The sequence below is a fragment of the Papaver somniferum genome, chromosome 7 (assembly GCF_003573695.1).
Source record: "Papaver somniferum cultivar HN1 chromosome 7, ASM357369v1, whole genome shotgun sequence".
NCBI classification, from domain to species: domain Eukaryota; kingdom Viridiplantae; phylum Streptophyta; class Magnoliopsida; order Ranunculales; family Papaveraceae; genus Papaver; species Papaver somniferum.
Genome location: NC_039364.1, coordinates 187617427 through 187641396, shown reverse-complemented (window position 1 = coordinate 187641396; position 23970 = coordinate 187617427). Strand labels below are relative to the sequence as shown.

Genomic DNA, 23970 nt, shown 5'->3' with positions numbered 1-23970 from the left:
TCTAGGGGAGCTTGGCGAAGACACTTTGTGCTTTTTCAAGCGTCTGAAGAATTTTCTAGCTAGTAACGACGCTAGTAGTGGTTTGGGTAGTTTTATTTTCCATAGATTAGGCATTGTTATTCAAAGAGGAGTTGGAGCCCAGCTTGTTGCTAGGCTACCAACCAAAAGCTTTGTATGATTATTTTTTTTCCAACCATTGTTATCTACTTACTTATATTGGAGCAGAAGGAAAATTACACTGAGTTCTCCAAAATGTTGGTTTCCCTTATCTCATCTAACTGATGTGAGATATTGGTGCCGACTAACATATTGTTAACCCTACTTCCAAAACTAGAAATTACAACTGAATTTGAAAAACATAAATCCGATAACAAAACAGGGTGTAAGAAGTTTGGCATCATCAACCATTGTTGTTTATGTATTCCCCTTTTACGCGCTTCTTTTCCCAAGGTATCAGCCACTTCGTTACACTTCCTATTCTTAAAAGAAAAACCCAAGAAGTGTTCACATGTCTGCAGGATCCCCACTGCTTCAGAAACTATAGCTTGATTTCTCCAAAAAAATGTTACTTTGCTTAGCCTGAGCATATAAGATTAACCTCTGGAAATCACCTTCCACCCAGAAGTTCTTTAAATCCATGCTCTTTCCCCAAACTGTTGTCTCCAACATACTCAAAGCCTCGGCTTCTTCTATTGTGGAAGCACTGACCCAGCTGCAGCTTGGATAGCTCTGCTTGTATCAGAGCGAAGGATTATACCATACCCAGTAGGAGTACAAGAATCAATCCAGGATGCATCAAAGTTAATTTTAAATTGATTTGTCAATGGTTTTAACCATCCACTATTATCAATGACATTTTGGTTTTGTAGTACATGTGCAGAAGAAGAAATTACTCTCTGGTGTAACTGTCTCAGGGGAGACCAAAAAGCCAAGTGTCTCTGAACAGCTAAAGAGAGTTGGATGCTTGAGGTTGATTTGGATTGGAAGTTTCTAAGACATCTTTCCTTCCAAATCAACCAACATTTTGCGGCGATAATTTCTATTTCAAAACTTTCATAAACCCCTGCAATCCAAATTAAATATATTTGTGCAAAAGAGAAATCTAAATCATTATTGAAATTTATACCTACCATTGGGGGCAGCATTGAGACAAATTTAGCATAAAAACATTCAAAAAAACAGATTTTTCAGTGATTCACATTCATGTTTGGAGGAAATGCATCTCATATCTATGTTTTTCTTGTGTTGTCCTAATTTTTTCCTAACAGGCTTATGAATACATTTCCACAAGAAAATCTTAATTCTTTGTGAGACATTTAACTTCCAAAAAGATTTCCAGAAAGCTATATTATCAGTCCTTGTAGTATCTATAGAAGGATTTTTAAGTTTTTGGTACATGGACTTGTCAGTCCATTGTTTGTAAGTAGCCATCTTAATGTATCTTGTTTCAAGCTTCCATTTATGTTGGTGAAGATTCTAATCCCTCAGTCGGGAAGACCACTACATCTGCATTTGGACATGTGAATGTGAATTGGGTCTCAGTCTCTCTCAGCCGGGATATTTGTCGGGAGATATAATCGGTAAAGTTAGCATTTGTATGATTGATAAAAACGGACGAGCAAATTACTCAGAGAAAGTGAATTATGTTCCGGTGTATCGGATTCATCACCAAGCAAGTACAACACTGAACACACCGTAAACATTTTTGCGTTTTGATTCAATCTTTCTTTTAGACTACAAAACTAACTGCATATTTGAGAAAATCAACCATCTAATCAGTACGGCATAAATACTTAAGGCTGTCCGAGACTCCAATCAACTTGGATAGAAAATCCAGTTAAATTGTTGCTTTAAACATTGCCTCAATACCCAAGTATGCCAATGACCTATTCTTCAAATGCTCCTATTTGCTTTACCGTTTTGCCTTTCCTCATTCATATTTTCTCCATTTATCTCGTGTATTGATCCAGCAAGAAAAATTACTATGTGCGTCATTGACCTCTTGAAACAGCTAAAAATCTAGTCTTCCGATAGTATGTTTACTTTAAACTACGAATCTGTTGTTCAGTCAACAGTAATTTCCTTGAGGTTTTCCAGGGGTGCTTTTACCGTTGTTGCAGGAATATCTACAAGTGTGCTTGGAGGGGAAAAATACATTTGTAGTGACATCATGCAAATAATGATACCCAAGAAAAGCTGAAACAATAAGAGAAAAAGGAGAAGAAATATAAAACAGAGATACATAAATCAGTGACAAGTAAGAGAAAACAATTCTACAGAAGCCACCCTACTATCCGATTGAGTTAACACATGCTTCGAATATGAACATTAGCAATCAACTCTAAGAACTGAAGGCATATTCCAAGGTCATAAACCATTACCTGCAGTGTCGGCTTGAAATTGAAAAGGTATACTGACAAAATCATCGTCAGTAGCATTGCCATTGATGTAGAATACACCTGAAAGAAGCAAAAACATGCAGTGACAGATCATATTGCCTCCTGTTACTCCCATTTAATAGTAAGTAAAAGAAACAAACAAGAATATACCATTGTTAAACTTGCTTTCTTAAGTGAAAGGTTTACTGTCTTTACAGATAAGCAAATAACACCTTAGTCATGCGAGAGTAGAAGCGAAACTGTATTGAATTCAGATACAGCGGATCCTATACCACACCGTGGCACTATAATGACTTGACAAAGGCCTAAGTCTTCAACTTTGGGTCGTAGCAACTCTTAGTTGTGGGTGAGATCAGCTAAGGGAATCAAGTGCGCAGTATCCTGCTGGGATCAGAGGCGTAGGAGCATAACTGTACCTTGGATCAGTGTGAGATTGATTGGGGTTCAACTATAGTCCAGACCTAGAATAACAGAACTATTTATTTATTTTATTGAACTTAATTTTCCATCTATGAGAACCCTTTTACGAAAGGTTCGTAACTCTTTAAGTACTGTATTGGTGGTGTCAATATGAGAGTTAATGAGCTCTTCAATTCAAAGGCCTTCGACGAGCCATCCCTCATCCTGGTATTAGTATCATGGAAGGAATAAGGAGCACCAAGCTGTCGTGTGGTTAAACTTTACCAGATAAAGACCTAATATGCCCCTCCATATTATGGAGAATTTCTCCTTATCCAGGGGTCAGTTATGTAGTACGGAATAAATTGATTATAAGGTGTGATGCAAGTAAAGGAGAAAAGGAGTAGAAGAGTGAACTAATATACTGAAATGATTACAGAGTGAAAGAAATCACCTTCACAATATTATCTGCGTACTTCATTAACCATGACACCAGCAAACCAGTAGATCCTAAATTTAGTACCACCATCCAAGTCGTAGCATTGTACCCAATAAAAAGGCGTTGCCACCAAGGTCCATTCTCAAACCCACTTCTGAAATCATCAAGAAGTAGACGTCCTATGTTGAAAATAACACCAAACCTGAAAGAGTAGTTGTTGTCTCAATGAATCAGTAAATACCACATACGAGTTTTTTTATAACAAAAACAAGAGTTGTTTCCTTGAGCCGCTTGAGGGGTTCTTCTGACAGAAAATGCACATTATCTTTAAAAAGATCACACGATTTTATGATACGTTTTAGCTTTAAAAAAAAAAAGGAACTTCGTATGGGTTAAAATTAAGATATCTTGAATCCTATTACAAGGAAATCACAAAAATATTGTACAACTGTTTGCAGATGTGTTCAAAGAAGGATACCTACGTATATAATTGTACATTTTGCCAGTACAGGCTATCACTGTTCTTCTTCATTAAAAATTCTGTATAAACACCTGCTAATGCCGATAAACAAGCTGACAGAATCCCCAACATGTAACCCTGCATTGGTGCTGATAAAAGGGAATCACATGAAACCTCTCCACAACCTTTGACCTGCATCAACCCAAAGAAGAAGAGGAATTCACATGTAAGATGTAGGTGCCGATCATAAACTCATTTTCCAAGAGTTATGTATTTGGAACGATATGAGTCTAAGACCAAGATTTTCAAACCATGGATTGGCACTTATACCGTCTGCCACTTGATATCATTGATCACACTAATCATGGCCGATTTTCGCCACAGTACAAAGAAACTAGTACATCCTTTTCGTAACAGTACCCATAAATAATCATTAATTCACTATGTTATAACACTTGATAAGCATGTAAGCAGATCTCCGGAATTCATAAATGGTGTATCATATATTTGCGGCACCAATAAAACATCGGTTAGTAATTTTACTTAAGCAAACAGTAGACAACATTATCTTTTATGTTGTCAAGATGCAGTGACGCACAAATATGCACAACTTATTACCCTTAGCATCCAAGTTTGACATACTTCGCTAACGCCCAACAGATTGACACAAGAACTTAGGGTTTCATCCCTCTCCATGTACATTCAGGGTTTATTTTGAGATTTGATCATTTCTAATTGAAGCACTCTGTAACCATCTGTACCTCTGTATCCATCTGTCCCCATTTCTTTCCGTTTCTACTCTTAGTATGGCCAAAAGTGAGAAAACACAGTTTCTTTTTGTTTCTTTAAACAGCAGATGACTGGATCACTAGGTTGTGCTGACTCGTGAATTGCTTGGTTGATCAGACTCGACCGTCTTACTGCCATTTCTGCAATTATAATTAGTGATGCCGATTTGTATCGACTTCAGTCTTTTGCAAAGACACGTGGAATGTGCTGTGCAATTGGTCTGACTAAGTACCTAGTGAAGTAAGCACTCTCCTCAATGCCACGAGAAGAATCATACCAAGTTCTAAATCTAGTCTGAAATGAAAATGCGGGAAAGAAGGTCTCCTTCTCACCTGGCTAGTAGTTGTTCCCACAGCTAAAAGAACAATTGCCATCCATTGCAGATTAGACAGCTTTTTCCTTAAGAACAGCCTAATAATTTCAATGCAGATATAACCATAAGATACTAATTTGAAAAATCCATATACATCAGAAAGCATGAAATATATAATAACACCTAAAATACAACTAGGTCATCACAAAAACAGTTAAAAGAAGATGCAGCATATGAGATGCAATCTCAAAGTCATAAAAGCACCTGAATAGTATCCCAGTAGTGACAATCTTCAGATTACCCATTATTTGATATGTGGACGTATCCACATATGTAAGGGTAGCGAATTGAACATTGTTGTGAACAAGGTAGATGATTGACGGGATGGGGAACAAACACACACTTCTCCATTCTGTAGTCATTCTTGGCCGAGTTGAGCTCTTACACTCTCTCCAAAGAAAAAAGCTTGAAACCAGTAGCTGACATTCAATAATAACAGAATAAAACGATGTGAAACAAAAGAATACTTCCATTAAAAGAAGCAGCAAAGAATGATCTGACTTCCAATTCATTGTTTACGAAGTGGGTGTTTTACAGAGTCAGTGTACCTTAAAAACTTCAGCAAGGAAAGGAACGGTAGCATAGTCGTAATTATATTTACCATGACTTTGTGAAAGAGTTGTCAAGATTCCCTGCCGTATTAAGCACATACATTAGTTCAGAAGTACTGTTCTAATTATCTGCATCCCTACTACACCTCCAGTTCAATATAACGATATATCAAAAATTACAAAAATAGTTTAATTTGTTTACAACTCCTGCATCTTTCAACAACTACCTAATGCATGACAAGAGAAAAAGATTCCAGATAATGTAAAAGTTGAACTTGGTCTTAGGAACAGAACTTATTCCAAAACTATGGTCTGCCCTAAGTCTGTTAGGTGTTTAATTTCCACCAAGCTATCTCCATAAGTTTTATTTTTCAATATTTTGATAAGTAACATAGGTCAGTGATTATCTATCAGATGTTAGGGAGTAGGATCATAGGTAGTTAACTTCCATCAGCAAACATCACTAAGCCTTCTTCATAAACTTCAATTATCCCTCTCGTTCTGTTCAACAAATGCCTTAAGAAGGCATTAGGATAATTGAAACTTGAACCCCACTCTGCATCTTTCACTCAAGTTGCTGGAACTTGGATACTGTAAGTTACAACACTCAAATTACTACAAAAACTTCCATTGCACCTTCATACTACACTGCCACATAAGAAGAAACAAATATACAATAAATATACTATAAGTATCTAATTTCTCTCACCAGTTACTTAGATCTTGCATTGGGTTCCACTTAGTTTTAGGTATCTAATCAGTTGAGGGGCAAAAAAAAATATATATATACAATATTATAATTGATTATGAAACAAAGATTTGAAAAAGGTGCTCAAACTATGGTCTTCATCAACCCAATCAGTTGTTCAATCTTAATGAGGACAACATTATAGAAAATCCATTTCAGATTAAACAAAAACACGGAGAAGAATCAATTATTTGAGGTGCGTAAACAAACAAGATTACGATCGATCGACAACTTATCGAACAAATCAGTAAGATTGAGGTGAGATTTAGAGTTTCCAAACCTGAGAGCTTGTGAGAATGGTGAGAAGGGCAGCAACGAAGTACCACTGCGTCATGCTTCTTCACTCCACACAACCAAAACAACAAGAGGAGGAACAACAAAAGACCCTTCAATTTTACCAATTTAAATCGTTAGGATTGAAATCACCCTCGTATATCTACTGCATCAGCTGGTGATTCTTTTTTTTTTAAGATTTTTGTCAGATGGAGAGCAAAAAAAAGTGATTTGTGTGGTGCAAAAATTGTAACAGACACACTAGGCTGTTTTGTAACCGACCATTAACCTGACCTCTCTAATTTAACTGAAGGTGTAGTTAGGGCTGTCACTGACTCATGGTCCTCGGGTACCACTAGATCCGGACCCGAAATCAGACCCTACTTATAACAATCTCACCGGTATCAAACAAGTTTCAGATCCAGTTTCTAAATATATGGACTCATACCGGAACGGATCCGGGTACGGTACTCGTCAGTTCTGGGCACTCGTTGAGTACTGAAAAACTATCAATTTTCTTCTTAAAATCTTGATATCTTCTTTTTTCGGTGAATCCAAATTATTTTATACAAATTAATAATTATTTTCTTATTAATATTCTAGATAAAGATTAAATATAAGAAAAAAAGAAAAAAACTAAAGCCAAAACTAAACAAATCCTTTTTATATTGCCAGAAGAACCGATAAAGAATGAAAATAGACGGGTACCCGTTGGTATATCCGATTGGACTCGATAAGATTTCGGCTCTAAGTCGGGAATACACTTCAGGTATCTAAATAGCTAATGGGTCCAATTTTAGGATCCTGAACCGGACCCAAATTAATCGGGTCTGGTTCAGTTCCGGGTAATAAGATACCCATTGACAGTCTTACTCTAGTTATAATCAAGACAAAAATCACAGTTATTCATAATCCTTTATGATCATCGAATCGACTAAAAACACCATCAAACCCTAAAACTAAATGTATTTCATGAAGCATCTAGTGTAATACCATCAAGACTTCGACCTTTCTCCCTCAAAATTCGTCAACAATGACAAGTCATTAGTCTTCAGATTTTGTAAACCAAGAATCTTTGTCTTCAAACATACATGATTTTACAAGAAACCAATAACCACACGTACTCATAATATTTTAATGCCATTCTTGTATGCATACATTTGTTCTTTTCTTTCTTATTTTTTGTTGAAAATCTTGATTCTGTTTTGCTTGTTTTACGTACTACGCACTTTATCCTAATCTTCTTTTAATGTTCAGGTTTTTCCATTCGCATCTCTCCCTTCTAATGAAGAACCTATTCATATACCCGAACATCCCGATTTTACATAATATTTTTTAAAAGCATAGGATTTTGGCACCAGGGACGAAATAAAAGCGCGGTGTTTGGCAATTGGCACATCACATAATTTTCAGATCATATGTAAATCATCACGGATGAATAACATATTAGTCAATGGTCAAGGATCTCAGATACAATTGTATTGTGAGTGATGTGGTGAATACAATACCGAGCAAAAAAATTATGTGCCAAAGACCATCGCAAAAAAAAAAAAAAAAAAAAAAAAAAAAAAAAAAAGTGGTGTAATTGTTCGTTTCGATTGTATGGATGTTGTGAAAAGTATAGGATATGAAAATGTTAGATTCTGGATTTATTATTGTCGAGGCTTTCACTACGAGAGTTGTACATTTAAGTCAAGAACAAAGCATAATATTCGTTCCTACAACCAAGCGAGCTTCCCCGAAGATAATAAAAAATATGGCGGTTGTGGGTTCGTCAACAACAATTATTACACCGGACTAAAACTGAAACGCGTTTTTTTTATTATTATTTATTGGCAGAAACAAAAGAAGAAGAAAGATTTCTCGGTAAACTGGCAGGCACCGTACATGAAAAGATATATTGTGTTGTAACTTTAGCTCAGTTTCCTTTTAAATTTAAATACCAACATTATGATAAGATAGATTAATCTTAGCTCATACTTTTATTAGCTTATTAAGCAGGAATTCTCATGGATCATGTTCTCGTCTCTTACTTAGGAGTCAAATAGGCAGGGAAAATTTACTAAGAGAGTAAGAATTGTTGATACCCACATTGACTCATTAAATTTTGTACTAACTATATTAGCGATGTGGTAGCACCAAGTCAATTATGACTTAAGATGATGCGAAGAGGACGATTATGACACAGTCATACCTACGGGTTCAATTGGTTATATAACCTGTTGAACATAACACATCTTTTTGGAGCAAGGCTCAACATTTTAATAATGATAGTTATAGTCCTCTAAATATGAAAGAGTCTAGAACAAAAAATCATACAAATACTAAGGAACCACACAATTTTGAACACAAATTTAAGAAAGATAAAAACGAAGACAATTCCTTTGCTGGAGCTTAAGCTGTATTGGCCAAAATATAAAAATGAGTTTAGGGGAAATAGAGTCAAGCTTGGATTAATGAACTCGAGCAACACCAATATGTTGCCGAAGGTGGTGAAACGTTCGAGCATCGAGAGGTTTGGTGAGAATATCAGCAAATTATCGTTTAGAAGGTAGAAACTCAATTTTGAAAATATTATTCTCAAAGAGATATCTGATGAAGTGATATCTTATGTCAATATGCTTTGTTCTTGAGTGCTCAACGGGATTCTCAATAATTCAACTCGACTTGGACTATCACAAAAAAAATTCATAGTTCTGGTATGTGTTCCATAATCGGTGAGTATTTGTTTCATCCGTAAGAGTTGAGTACAATACGAACTTGATGTGATGTATTATGCTTTAGAAGTTGATAAGGATTGTGCTTTTTGTTTCTTGCTATTCCAGGCAACAAGATTTATTCCTATGTGAAAACCCCTCATGATGTGCTCTTCTTATCTTCCACACATCCTACCCAATCCGCATCATGATAAGCATTGAGTTTAGTGTTAGTATCAAAGGAAAAACCACAACATAATTAACATATCGGATGATCCTTTTTACAGCTGCAAGGTGAGATTCTTTTTGATCAGCTTGAAATATTGCATAACAACCTATATTGAAGGAAATATCAGGTCTCACGGCTATTACATATAAGAGGCTACCAATCATGGACCTGTAGAGTTTTGGATCCACATTGACACACTTCTCATCTTTTTGTGGTTTCCCAGTTATAGATGTGGGGTTTACTTCGAAGTGGAATTATTAAGACCAAACCTTTTGACAAGGTCTTTGACATATTGCTCTTTGATGAGGTTGTCAGACTACTAATAATAACTTTCTTACTCTACACAGTTCTAAGTAGCGGGGCAAGTCGAGTTCAAGCCCACATGGAGGTGTGAGTTTAAGTTATTAGATGTAACAAGTTGATAGTGTTCAAAAGTAAAATTTGTAAAAACTAGGATTATAATTCAAATTATGGGATATAATTGACTAGAGAATAATTCTCCACTACTAAACAAGGATATTACTAATCATACAAGTGTACCCTTCAAATAAATTTTGATTGATAACAACTTTCGACAAGTTATAAGTCCAACGAATCTTCGGATTCCTAAATTCACCGCATAGAGAAATTTCTCTAGCGGATTCTAATCAAATGAACCACCTAAAATAATCTCCCTAGGTGTAATTCAATCAAGTGCATATATTGTGCATCAAGTTGCTCTTAGCCACATGCTCGTAAGTGCGACATGTTAACCCTGGGATACCTTTTACATATTATCGCTCGCATAATAGATTTGCAATAAAAAGTGCACCTCTACATGTGTAAATATTACTTTAACAATTACGGATTAAAGTTCTCTATACTAGCATTAGAGTTGACTACGAGTTAACTAATTGACACTTAGATAGCAAGCATACATCTCATGTTCATATAAACGGTAAAATATAATCAACAAAAGATATTTATCAGAAGAATAACTTGCATAAAATTGTATATATATCAAAAAAATCAGAAAAATAAAAAAAATTGTAATTATTACATTACATTTTTATAACCAATTTAATAAAAAATTCCGCAAAGAAGATGAAATAATCCAAAATGAAGTTTCAAGACAACAAGTGATACAAAGAAAACGTATCAATATTTGAAGATTTATTTTTCCAACTGTTGTGAATAATCAAGGGGCAAAGTCCTTCTCCAATTGTAAGAAAAAGAAATTATCAATCAAATAGGAGCATCCTAGCAGGACTATTATACAAATATATTTTGGAAAACATCGTTCACCTTAGTCAACATATGCTCACTTCAACATTTCTATATCCATCTTCTAATCTATTCATGTGATTTAACTTTGATAGATTCCGAGTAACGGAAGACATTCTATGACTATCTGAGTAGAGTTTGCATTCACATATGAATTAGTTGAATGATTCTTGTCGCTAAAGAGTTCAATAGGCCAATTAAATAGATTGTTTAGTATTTATTCTTAATCAATTGACAGGCAACTGGGAGTTGGAGTGAAGGTTTTGTGGGTATATTTCTTGTAAACCCTCCCGAGAAAACATTTGGCCACTAGGGCCACCTAGGGATTTAAAGGCTTGTTACACGTGTTAAGTGTAGTCGCGATTCATGCGAAAGTGAGTTAGGATTTTTATTTCATTTTTAGCTTTAACGCGCGCGTTACAGCCCATGGCTGTCTACATCATAGTAAGATAGGCCCAACAAAATAAATGAGTTAAAAAAAACCCAAATACCTGTAACTGTCTAAAATACCCCCTATTCTTATTCAACCCCAAAATAACTTAGCAAATCATCCCACGTATTTTACTCGGTTCCGTTGAGTATCTTCTTCTAGTTCTCTTTCTTGGTCTCTCAATAATATCAGATCTAAGAATTCATTTTCCCTGTCTTCATCGGTAGCGAAAATCATCCTCCGATTTTCGATATTTCGTTCTTCTCTTCTTCAATGATTACTTACTTAAACCAATGAATCTAATTCTAACCTAAATCGTCTCAATTTTCTGACCTAAATCCTCCCAAACAACAAAATTGGGAAGAAGCAAACTCTACGGGAGAAAGAGAGATGAAAAGTTAAAGAAAACAATGAAAAACTCCAAAAGGTAAGAATCGTACCAACTATGTGGAGATGGTTTTGATGATGTTAATTTTGGTTTTTGTTTTTTGTTTTTTTTTATGAAATCAATATGAGCGTAGCCATTAATTAGGTTGATGCTTCATTTTTTTTCAATTGAATGTGAAACAGAGATTAGTTTAATCTTTCTTGATTTTTTGGGTTTTCTGTTAGGTTTAGGTTTAATTTGGTATACTGGTTAGAATCGCTCCAATAGTTAGGCTTAGTTTCATTTTTTTCTCAATTGAATGTGACAATTTTAGAAAAATTCTGTTGGTGTGTTTTATTTCTATTTTTTCTGATGAAACCAGATTTGGTTCATCATTTCCACTTGTGGTTTACATATGCTTGACCATTTTCTGTCAGTGTGTTATATTGTCTTCAATTTTTTGATGAAACCATATTTAGTTTCACCATCTCCACTTATGGTTACATATTTCTGTTGGGTGTGTTTTCTTTTGGGTGTGTTTACTTGATGTAACCAGATTTGGTTTCACCATTTTCAGTTATGGTTTCATCATTTTTCAGTTATGGTTTCATCATTTTATTGGTGCTTATGGTGTACTTTTGGTTTCACAACAGGGAAAAAAAGAGAAACAGAGCCGTATAGGTGCTCATTGCATCGTTTGTGCGTAGAAGCATCTGTAATAAAGTCTTTGATACAAAAGAAGGGACAACATATGCAGGCTATATTTTCATCTCCATTTTGGCGTTTTTTCAAACCTTTCTATGAAAATCTATTGAAAGATGACGAGTTAAATAAAAAGACGAAAGCCGTCAAGATGATCAACAAGAAAAGGTGCAGAATGTGAAAACAAAGCTGGCCTCTAAGATCCTCCTTGAAAAAAGAGAATAATACTCGCATACCGTGCCTAAAATACAGTTCTTATGGAAGATTCAGTTTTTGTTGAAGTTTAGACTAATTGTAAAATGGTTATCGAGTAATTGTAATGGTGACAAATTACAGTTTCTGTAAAAAAAGATTTAATTGATTTCAGTTTGTAGTCCCTTACAGCTTATGTCTACAGAAAATGATGTCTAATTTTGTTGCGAACATTGGTTGTCACTTAAAAAAACAGGGACAAATTTTACTAATTCACTATATTGTAACACTTGATAAGCATGTAAGCAGATCTTGAAAATTCATAAATGGTGTATCGTATATATATATATATATATATATATATATATATATACATATATGTGGCACCAAGAAAAAATCGCTTAGTAATTTTACTTTAGCAAACAGTAGACAACATTATCTTTTATGTTGCCAAGATCCGAAAGAAAAATAACAGTAAAAAATGATGAAACCAAAATGGGTTTCAGCAAAAATAGGATGAAACCAAAAAGGGTTTTAGCAAAAATATGATTCTATATTGGTTCCAACAGATCGTAAAAGTCTGCAAGCTCTACCAAACTTAATCTAAAAATGAAACGAACATGACACACCTGCAACAAATTAACATGTTTCACTATAGAAAGAATAGAAATGAAAATAAATGAAAAATAACTCCAAAATAAACATCAAGATGAAATCTGAAAAGTAGATCGACATTAAAGAGGAAATTTTTATATATTTCAAGGCACAAAATATTTTCATGTTCTAAGGGAGAAGTATAATTATACCGAACTATTAGAATATAACAGAAACCACTCCAAGGATAGCTTAGTGATTGGCATTCTTTTTTTTGCTAAGAAACACACCCATAGATTAAGAAAGAAGATAATTACAAACAACATTCAGGTTCTCCTTCCTAATAAGAGAGTTAAAAAAAGAAGGAAGGGAGACCCATAGACCCGAAAGACTAAGTTTTCTAGCCCGATGTGCAAGCCGGTCAGCTAGAAGATTTTTCACACGCTTAATGTACATGATTTTAAATGAAACTGAACTGGAAATTAAACTCCGACATTGATCTAGTAAATCACTACTTCTCCAAGCAATATTAGAATTGAATCCATTAATGAAGTGCACAAGTTGAAGACAATCACTAACAAAGACGACTCTGGAAAGATTCATCTCTTCTGCCCAAGAGATAGCCAAAATTATAGCAGCAACTTCAGCACCTACAACATCTGGAATCAAACCATAGTCCGAACAAGAACTTCTTACATTTCCTGCAATATCACACCAAATAACACCCAAACCCATATTAAAGTCTTTAAAAGAGCCACCAACAAACATAAAATGATCCACTTCAGCAGTAGGGATCTTAATATCACTATGCACATCAGCAGAAGAAATTGGTCTTACAGTTGCATTCATTTACGTGCATAATAATGAAATTGTTGGTGCGAATCAAGCATCATCTCTTTCTTGGTGACATATTGAACCCTTTGTCGCTCGAAAAGGAAATCCTTAAGAAAGGGATGTTAGTTCCTAAAAAATAAATGAAAGCAATCAAAAAATACGTGAAGGAAATCGTGGTAATTTTTAACGTTATATATCGTCAAAGTAAAAGCTATACTTCACACGAAGATATGGTAAGTTCTACAATTGAATTAAGTTTTTCAGCTTGGTGAAAATAATAATTAACTTATTGTTTTTACTACAATGTTTCAGACTCGAGATGGCCGGGAGCAATTTCAAGCACAAACCAACCATTCAAGCAAGTATGATTTTTGTTACGAAATGTTGAGAGACGTTCCTGGGTTTTATTATCAACTCACCATCGCCCAAAATTGTAAGATGTTTTCCATCCATAAAAACTTTATACTAGTCCAAGATGGGATAAAATTACTATCTAATAAGGAGGCTCGTTTGGACTACAAGTATTATGGGAGGCCCATAGGGACCAAAAAAGCTAAAAAGAAAGCTAGGCTGAAGAAAGATCTCGAGGAAGGTATTTTCAAGAAAGGTGATCGGGGGAGTGCTTCAATCCAGATAGAAGAACCAAATATCTATCAACAAAGTGCAAAATTTTTAGAGTATTTCAGGAAATCACAATCAAGGAATGAAGTAATGAAATCAAAGACCTATGGTTGAGGAACAAACCCTTATAATTTTAAGCAACAATTCAACCTAAAATACATTTAGAATCAAAAAGGGGAAGAAAAAGGAGTGAAAGAAAGATAAAGTGAATGAGGAGAAGTGGAAACCATAGTACGTTCTGTATGTTTATACCCTCAATACGACGAAAACTTAGGTTATGTGTTTTACTATGCTGACAGAAATCGAGTTTCCGTAAAGTTAAGGGAAGCCAAAGGCCCTCCTATAGGGGTGTAATGTTCCTCATTTTTGGCTTTGATGTGATATTTTGATGTGTATCTCGAGTGCACGGTTATTGATGAGATATTATGCTAAACATGGATCGTTCCACCAGGACTAAGTCAATTGCTACTTTTATTTTTTAATAAATATCAAAAAAAAGTAAAAAAAAAATCAAAAAAGAAATACTACACTAAGCAAATAAATAAATTAAAAATAAACGAAAACTAGGACTTTAGATTTCACCACTATTATGCTTGAAAGAATATTCAACAATTCTCTATAATAATTTTCCAATTAACATGGGACGATTTAGGACACGGCTACACCTCAAATGATTAGATTTTTTAACCCATAAAATTCTCAAAGTACTAATAGTTGTACTCATTTAGATGCTAGTCTTTAACTAGAGTACTTATAACAAAAGAAAGAACGTGGAGAATAAAAGTATTATCGATAACGAACGAGAATATAGGACCAAGAAAATTATATTATTGAAAATGAATTAAAATATATAATACACATAATAGGGATTCATCTTTATCCCTAGTGGAGAGATTACTCCAGTTCAAAAAAAAAGAAAAAGAAATAAAAATAAAACTTCTAAACTAAACTACTGCTCTTGTGAACTCCAAGAATGAACTCCCCCCTTTCCATCTGCTTCCACCGGTATTTATATAGTTTTCAAACAAAAACACATTCCTTTTCCATTTTCACTACCACACCATCATCCAATGAAAATATGACACATGTCAAATATATAAAATCCTCCAATCAAAATGTGTCATGCATCAAATAATATAAATCACATGCAATCAAAATTTTCTTTGTTTCAAAAATATATTATTCTTTATCAATTTCAACCATAAAATATTTTTCCATAATCTTTATTTTCTTAAACCAAATATCTTCAAATATCCTTTTATCATAATTATTTTCTTCATCGAACTTTAATTCCTAAAAGCTACAAATCTTAACAAAACCATCAAATCGTACAAAATAGAGAACTAAACAAATATAAATTATGATGTATAAATGACGTGTTTACATACTTATTAAAACCCCTAACCTAAATTTTGTCAGTCCTCGAGCAAAACTAAAACATATTAAGCTCCAAAAAACCAAGGTGATACTCTTTGAGTTACAAAAACACTAACCATATTATTTGGACTAAGTGGCAACCATATCCAATAAAAATGGAACAAAAACCCCATCTCTATTTAAAATAGTTAAATTTAGTTTTTGTCATATTTTATAAATCCAAACTTACCCTTACCCATATATACACAATCTTTAAAACAATTTTTTTTGGCTGAGACGAAAGAGAAATACTGGAGATCAGATTCACAGGCGTAACTCGAGATCTTGTCCACCGATATCTTTGTGTATTTAGATTTCAGGGTTCATATTTATTAGATTTATCTTGATTTCATCAATCTTTTCAAATCAAAAACTAATTTTAGGTTCAATTTTACATCCGACCATCTCGTAAAATTAATTATGAGAGCTCGTTTTCGTTTCAGTTTAGTTGAAATAGAGAAGATATCGTCGATCCTTTGAATTGTATTTGAAGATTGATTTTTAGAGTTGAAGAAATCGAAGAACTTCATACTTTCGGATCTCATATTATTTTCAGCTGAATTCGAAGAAAAGAAGAGAATTTATAGTTTAAACCTTGGAATTATCATCTTCGGATTGATCTAATCGTAACAGTCGGATCATTCATCAAGGACTAAAATTCGATTTTCATGGTTTTTTTTACTGATTTGATTTTTTATTTTTTGAACTTTTTAGTTGATTTCAATGTATAGAACCAACAATAATGTTATAATTTTATTTATTTATGTTGCTGTTCATATTCAAATCGATATGAATGGAAAAAATTTATGTTGGTTTTGAACATGTTTTTTGTTGAAACCTTTTTTTCTTCTTTGTTGGTTTCATCATTTATGTCATGTTTATCATTTTTTATTGTTTGATTTTATTTTGCAGTTCTTCATCCTTTATCTTATGCTTTGGTTTCATCTAGGAGTGATGGAACTGAAAATGATTCATGGAGAATCTCAAGGAGGTCGTTTGTCCCCATTCTTGCCTAAGGACACGAAGACTTGTGAAAATTATGCGCTGAAGTTGTTTGAAAAATGTGTTAGCTTCCATGTATTGTTTTTGGACCTGATTGTATACATTTTTTTTACAGTCACACACGTTGATTTCCTGCTGGTGTTTCATCTTTGTTTCATTGAGATTAAGTTTTCCCCTTAGGTTTCACCTGAAATATGTTGAAACCCTTTTTGGTTTCATCATTTATACTATTATTTTGTAACCAAAATATCACACACGTTGATTTCCTGCTGGTGTTTCATCTTTGTTTCATTGAGATTAAGTTTTCCCCTTAGGTTTCACCTGAAATATGTTGAAACCCTTTTTGGTTTCATCATTTATACTGTTATTTTGTAATCAAAATAGGTGGGAGATCCCCTTTTGGTTTGATCGCTGCTATTATAATTGTGCATTATTGACTTATCCAAGTATGTTGGAATTGGCTTGGACTTTTTATTTTAACTTTGTCGTGTTATGAATTTTCGGCATGACTTGTTACCATTGAGTCGAATGCCATGACTTTATACCATTGTGTCGAATGCCAATCACTAGAAAAAAAAAAGAAAGGGTAGTTAATTCTTTTGGGGCAATTTTGGGGCGAATTTTCTCGCGACGTTAACTTAGTCAAACTTGAAATCTTCTTTGATTTCTAGTTCCTTCCTGGATCTTAATCTTCAATCCATTGATAGTAGCATGTTCTTCATTTAATTCTGTTTTGTTTTCATATACTTTTCTGTTATAATGAACCTTATTCAAACCTACTGATTTTCTCTAGTTTTTATCCAAATTTTTGTTTTTGACCTAATTTTGAGTTCGACCTGATTCCAAGCTTTTCTTTTCTCTAGGTTTAATCATGATGATTCTTATTGTCCAGTAATTTGATTCTCTTTTTGTTCTAATCATCTAACAATTGTTATTGTTGCAGTTTTCTATCTTTTCTTTCTATCTTAGGTCATGAGCTAATGGAGGTGAAGTCATAGAGTTGCAGCGGCATCATCATGAGATTAAAAATATCAAAAGTGACTACTGAGAAGATGGGGTTTTGCATTAAAGGGTATGGTTCATTGATTATTTTCTATCTCTTATTACCACAATAAAAGGATTAGGAAATAGTTCTTGAAGAAATGGTGGAAGTTTAGTCATTCTGAGATTTTTGAGTGATTGAGATCCTACTGTTGATAGTGATTTGATTATATTCTAATCTATTAAAGATTCTTATTCCCTAACAAGTTCTGAGAATTGGGTTTAGCTTGGTGTCTTAAGTCCTATGTTAATGGTGGTCTTGGTATGATAAATCGGTAGGATTTTATCCTTTAATCGACCGGAGGTTTCTTGTTGGAATTAAATTGCAGCTTCTTTGCATTAAAAGTTGTTTTCTCAATTTTTTATGGGTATCCAGAATTTGTTTGTTGTGTTGTTTAAGAGAAGTCAAGATAAGGAGTTGGCTTATGATGCTAGGTCTTCCTTATTATTTGGCCAACTTTTTGCAGTTCAGAATTTAGGTGATCTAGAGTCTATATTTGATTTGGTCTGGGATACTACACTATTTCCAGTTCAAATAACCATTCCTACAGATCTTGTGAATCAAGGAAAAGCTAGCGAAGTTCTGGATCAGATAGGAACCTTTGTTACTGTGGATACTCCTGCTGGAAATCAATATGAAGCCAAACTCATGGTCCCTATGAACTCTCCACTGGCAAGAAAGGTAGTTCTCAACACTAAAAGAAAAACTTACTACATGACTTATTTTTACCCAAAGCTTCCGTTTTGTGCTTGCAAGAAGTGTTTTTGTCCTTTATCATGATGTTGAAAAATGTAAGGAGATTCAGTCGAAGTATTGTGGTGGTTTGGGATTTTCCCCTAGTCTGTGTTCGTCTGATAGTAATGTTTTTTTGGGCCTCTTCAAGTTCTTATTTTTCTAAGACTGTTGTATCATCATCCAGTTTTATGTTTAGTTCTGCCTCAGAAATGAACTATTCCTTAGAAGTTTTTATGCCTCTAAGTTCAGAGAATGAATTTATGAATGTCCCTTCTCAGAACAATGAATTTAAGGATTCTATCATACTTGAACCTTTTCCATTATCTACTCTTCCTCCGGAACCGGTTATCACTGATGAGGATTTTGAAAAGGAAGTTGATCTCATGATGATGGACCCAGACTCTATGGCTGCTGAACCTTCATTGGCTCATGATCTTGTAAGTCCCCCTTCTGATTATTTATCGCTTTTGGTTTTCTCCTGCTATTTATTTCTTATTATTTGTTTGCGCCTTTGTTTTGTAATTCATTATACACTATGAAGTTCTTAAGTTGGAACATTAATGGGTGTTGTTCGGACAAAAAATGGAGACATTTGTTTAGTCTTTTTAGGAAATACAAACTAGATGGTATTTGCCTTTTAAAAACTATGGTTGATGCTGATACAATTAGGAAATTTACACATCATTTACCTTTTGATTCTTGGGTCATTATTCCTGCTGTTGGTAAATCGGGTGGTTTGGCCTTTGGGTACTTTGAAAAATCAAATATTGAAGTGTTAGGTTATTCTCTGAATATGATTCATATTCTGTGTGATATTTCGTCTACTATTAAGAATTTTGTGATATCTTTTATTTATGGCTCTTTAAATATGGTTGGTATGAGAAACCAATGGAATTTTCTTAGTAACATGAATGACAATAATAGTAACCCTTGGCTTTTAGTCGGAGATTTTAATTTTATCCTGCATAGTTCGGAAAAAAAAGGTGGTAACCCTAACAGTTCCTTCCCTCCCAATTTGTTAGAGATAATTTGTTAAAGTTGAGTATGAATGAAGTCTTCTCCTATGGTAACCTTTTACTTGGTGTAACAGAAGATTTAAAAATCCGATTGAGTTGATTTTTGAAAAGTTGGATAGGGCTTTTATGAATGACAAGTGGGTCACAATTCTTCCTCAAACTAGAGTCACTAATTTAGGGAGGATCTACTCAAGTCACAGTCCTGTTTTGGTTAAATGCTTTCACTGGGAACGGAACGTTAATATTCCATACAAATTCTTCAAATGCTGGCAACTAAACCTTGAATTCAAAAATATTTTGAATAATTCTTGGTCTAAAAAGGTTAATGGGTCTCCTTGTTTTGTAATGGTTAATAAACTCAAGAATGTGAAATTTGAATTGGTTAAATGGAACATTAATTCTTTTGGGCATATTAAAACTACAATTGGTAGGCTTAATTCCGAGTTAGAAAAGCTTCAAGCTTTGCCCTATTCTTCTTCGATTGGAGAATATATCTTGAACTATTCTAAACAGTTGGATTACTGGTATGAAATTGAGCATAGTTTCTATATGCAGAAATCTAGAATTAACTACTTTACGCAGTATGATATGAATACACAATTTTTTCATAACTCTATCAAAATTAGAAATATGAATAATACCATTCACACTATTAGAGATGAGCAAGGGAATTGGTTAGAGGACAGAGAACAAGTGGTTCAATTCCTCTCTAAACATTTTAAGAAAATTTATACTACTTCAAATCCAGGGAACAATGACATTGAAGAAGCCTTAAAGTTTGTGAATCCCATAATCTCTGGTGATGTCAACTCTTTCTTGATTGCGATCCCCTCAACTCAGGAAATCAGAGATACAGTTAATAACTTGGCCTCTTGGAGCTCTCCGGGGCCTGATGGTTTCTAGGCGGGTTTTTTCCAGGATAATTGGGATATAGTCCACTTTGAAGTGGTCTCTCATGTGCAGAGTTTCTTTCAAAATAGATTTCTTCTTAAGCAAACTAATTTCTCTTTTATATCTTTAATTCCCAAAACCAAAAATCATGTTTCTCCTTCTGACTTCAGGCCTATTAGTTTGTCTAATTCTGTATATAAAATCATTTCGAAAATTTTAACTAATCGTCTGAAACCTCTTATGGATACTTTAGTTTCGCCTTTTCAGTCGGCTTTTGTTGCTAATCGTCAGATACATGATAATATCGTAATCACTCATGAAATTCTGCACTCTTTTAAAAGGAAGAAGAAGAATTCTAAAAATGGGCACTTAGCTATTAAACTCGATCTTTCAAAAGCTTTTGATAGATTAGAGTGGTCCTTTATTCTTGCTGTTTTTAAAAAACTTGGTTTCTCTGAAGAATGGTGTCAAATGATTCAACAGTTTATTAGTACGGTCTCATATTCAGTATTAGTGAATGGTTCTCCTGGTGAAACCTTTCATCCTTCTCGGGGCATCAGACAAGGTGATTGTCCGCCTTATATTTTCATTCTTTGCATGGAAGTCTTGTCTCAGTTGCTCTTAAAAGCTGATGAAGACAAATTGATACAAGGCTTCAAGTTCAAAAAGAATAGTCCATCTATTTCTCATCTATTTTTCGTCGATGATTGCATGTTGTTTGTCAAGGCTTCTGTCACTTATGCTAAGAATCTGCTTAAAATTATTAATGTTTTTGCTAATGCTTCAGGTCAGGCAATTAATTTTGAAAAATCAGGGTTTATAACTAGTGGTAAGATGCATCATAAACACATAAATTTTTTATCTAAAACCCTCAAAATGAAATTTCTTAGTAATTCAGAAAAATATTTAGGTACTCCCCTTTTTATTGGTAAGGATAAAACTACTTCATTTAATTTTCTTATTGAAAATCTGTATTCTAGATTGGGCTCCTCTAAGAAGTCCAATCTCAATGTAGCTGGGAGAACAGTAGTCACTAAGCATGTTTTGTGTAGTATGTCTGTTTATCATATGGCATGTTTCCCTCTTCCGAAAACTGTCACTTTTAAAATTGATTCCATTCGGCGTGCTTTCTGGTGGTCAAAAAAGAATTCGAAGAGGGCTGCGTATTTTCGATCTTGGGGTGATATAGGAAAATCTAAACTAAATGGTGGTTTAGGTATTATGAACACATATGCTACTAATAGAGTCTTTATCTGCAAGCTTGGTTGGAGGATTTTGAACAATCTGAATATCTTACTTTCTTCTTTTACGAAAGACAAATACTTTCCTAATCAAAATTTGTTAGAAATCGACAAAGCTGCTAATTCCTCCTCATGGATCCGGAAAGGTATTGTTAATGGATTACATTTCATTAAATCCAACTCTGTGGTCAAAATTAATAATGGAGTTTCTTCTCGTATTTGGTATTCTAACTGGATACCCGAAAAATTAAATCCTCCGGTGCCCAGACATCCTTCTCATATTAACTATGTTTTTGTTAGTGAGCTTTTTGATATTCAGAATGGTTGTTGGAATGTCAGTCTGTTATCAACTTTGTTCTTGCCGGAGGATATAACTAGGATTAGGTCAATTCGAATCAACCCTAATATGAGTGATAAGTTTATGTGGTCCCATACTAGGAATGGTAAGTTTACTATTAAATCAGCTTACAAAATCCATATGAATGACATTGCTCCCTTAGATGACTCTGCCTTTTGGAGGAAAGTTTGGAGTATCAACTGTTTGCCCAAGATTAAATTTTTCAAAAAATTGGTTAAAAAGACCAAAATCAACAATTCCTGGGTGAAATGGACAGTTAGATTTTGATACTGTTTAAATGGACAAAAATGTAAAAATAGGCAGGATGTAACCAGTTTCATCGTGCCCATTTTCAAATATTTTTTCTTATTTTTAATTTACACAGGATGTATCCAGTTTCATCCTTGCTATTTTTTAAATTTAAGCAAGGATGAAACCAGTTTCATCCTTACTATTTTTTTTGGCCATTTCACCCAAACTATTTTTTACTCGTCCATTTGAACCGTGATTTAAAAATATTTGGACAAATGACCCATTTTCCGTAAATTTTTCTTATGGAAATTTTTTGCGTATATGATTCCGGTTAGTTCAATGTTACAGTTTTATAACCCTGACGTGGATGTGATTTTCCCTCTCTGTCACTGTCATGAAGAAACAATTCTACACTTGTTCATAAAATGTACAGTTGCAAGACACATTTGGTTTGGAGTTTCTTTACTTCATTTAATATCCCCGGATTTGGATTGGATCGATGACTACTTTCTGTATTGGCATAATTCTGATCTGGGTGAATTTCCCTTTAATGTTTCTTGGCCTAGCATAGGTACTATTACTATGTGGTGTATTTGGAAGCTACGGTGTGATGTGATCTTTAGAAATGCTTCTATTGATCTGAATAAGGTCATCTTGGATACTAAGAGAATGTTTAACACTTACATTTCTCCTCGCATTAGTCCTGCTGATGTGTCTAATGATATTAAGATCCCTATTGCTGAAGTGGATCATTTTATGTTTGTTAATGGCTCTTTTAAAGACTTTGATATGGGTTTGGGTGTTATTTGGTTTGATGTTGCAGGAAATGTAAGAAGTTCTCGTTCGGACTATGGTTTGATTCCAAATGCAGTAGGTGCTGAAGCTGCTGCTCTAATTTTGGCTATCTCTTGGGAAGAAGAGATGAATCTTTCCAGAGTCGTCTTTGTTAGTGACTGTCTTCAACTTGTGCACTTCATTAATGGAGTCAATTCTAATATTGCTTGGAGAAGTAGTGATTTACCAGATCAATGCCGGAGTTTAATTTCCAGTTCAGTTTCATTTAAAATCATGTACATTAAGCATGTGTAAAAATCTTCTAGCTGACCGGCTTACACGTCGGGCTAGAAAACTTAGTCTTTCGGGTCTATGGGTCTCCCTTCCTTCTTTTTTGAACTCTCTTATTAGGAAGGAGAACCTGAATGTTGTTTGTAATTCTCTTATTTCTTAATCTATGGGTGTGTTTCTTAGCCAAAAAAAGAATGCCAATCACTAAGCTATCCTTGGAGTGGTTTCTGTTATATTCTAATAGTTCGGTATAATTATACTTCTTCCTTAGAACATGAAAATATTCTGTGTCTTGAAATATATAAAAATTTCTTCTTTAATGTCGATCTACTTTTCATATTTCATCTTGATGTTTATTTTGGAGTTATTTTTCATTTATTTTCGTTTCTATTCTTTCTATAGTTAAACATGTTAATTTGTTGCAGGTGTGTCATGTTCGTTTCATTTTTAGATTAAGTTTGGCAGAGCTTGGGGATTTTTACGATCTGTTGGAACCAAAATAGAATCATATTTTTGCTGAAACCCTTTTTGGTTTCATCCTATTTTTGCTGAAACCCATTTTGGTTTTATCATTTTTTACTGCTATTTTTCTTTCGGATCTTGGCAACATAAAA

At 34.1% G+C, this 23970-nt stretch overlaps 2 protein-coding genes and 1 long non-coding RNA gene across 3 annotated transcripts; 2 read left to right on the top strand and 1 right to left on the bottom strand.

Moving 5' to 3' along the window:
• Positions 1–1623: 1623 nt before the first annotated feature.
• LOC113299205 (CMP-sialic acid transporter 1-like) lies at positions 1624–6678 on the bottom strand. The gene is made up of 8 exons (XM_026548181.1): positions 6439–6678; positions 5408–5491; positions 5064–5278; positions 4819–4897; positions 3720–3889; positions 3253–3439; positions 2382–2459; positions 1624–2196 (listed from the first exon to the last, which is right to left on the bottom strand). The coding sequence occupies exons 1-8, from the start codon at positions 6490–6492 to the stop codon at positions 2065–2067; spliced, it is 999 nt and encodes a 332-aa protein (XP_026403966.1). The 5' UTR covers positions 6493–6678; the 3' UTR covers positions 1624–2064.
• Positions 6679–11235: 4557 nt separating this feature from the next.
• LOC113293251 lies at positions 11236–12501 on the top strand. Its single transcript, XR_003332154.1, has 2 exons — positions 11236–11476; positions 12070–12501. It is a non-coding gene; the product is annotated as an uncharacterized LOC113293251 (long non-coding RNA).
• An 8200-nt stretch (positions 12502–20701) lies between these two features.
• Positions 20702–23380, top strand: LOC113295701. Its single transcript, XM_026544028.1, has 2 exons — positions 20702–22145; positions 22725–23380. Exons 1-2 carry the CDS (start codon positions 20702–20704, stop codon positions 23378–23380), a joined length of 2100 nt encoding a protein of 699 aa, XP_026399813.1.
• The last annotated feature ends 590 nt before the right edge of the window (positions 23381–23970 follow it).

Bases quoted from the DNA above. Each gene is read 5' to 3' on its own strand.
- LOC113299205 (XM_026548181.1), bottom strand. From the start codon at position 6,492: ATGACGCAGTGGTACTTCGTTGCTGCCCTTCTCACCATTCTCACAAGC. The intron at 4,898-5,063 runs GTGCTTTTATGA...TGAAATTATTAG, and splicing joins ACTACTGGGATACTATTCAG to GCTGTTCTTAAGGAAAAAGC. The intron at 3,890-4,818 runs GTGAGAAGGAGA...GGGTTGATGCAG, and splicing joins TGGGAACAACTACTAGCCAG to GTCAAAGGTTGTGGAGAGGT.
- LOC113295701 (XM_026544028.1), top strand. From the start codon at position 20,702: ATGGATACTTTAGTTTCGCCTTTTCAGTCGGCTTTTGTTGCTAATCGT. The intron at 22,146-22,724 runs GTAAGTTTACTA...TAAAATGTACAG, and splicing joins GTGGTCCCATACTAGGAATG to TTGCAAGACACATTTGGTTT.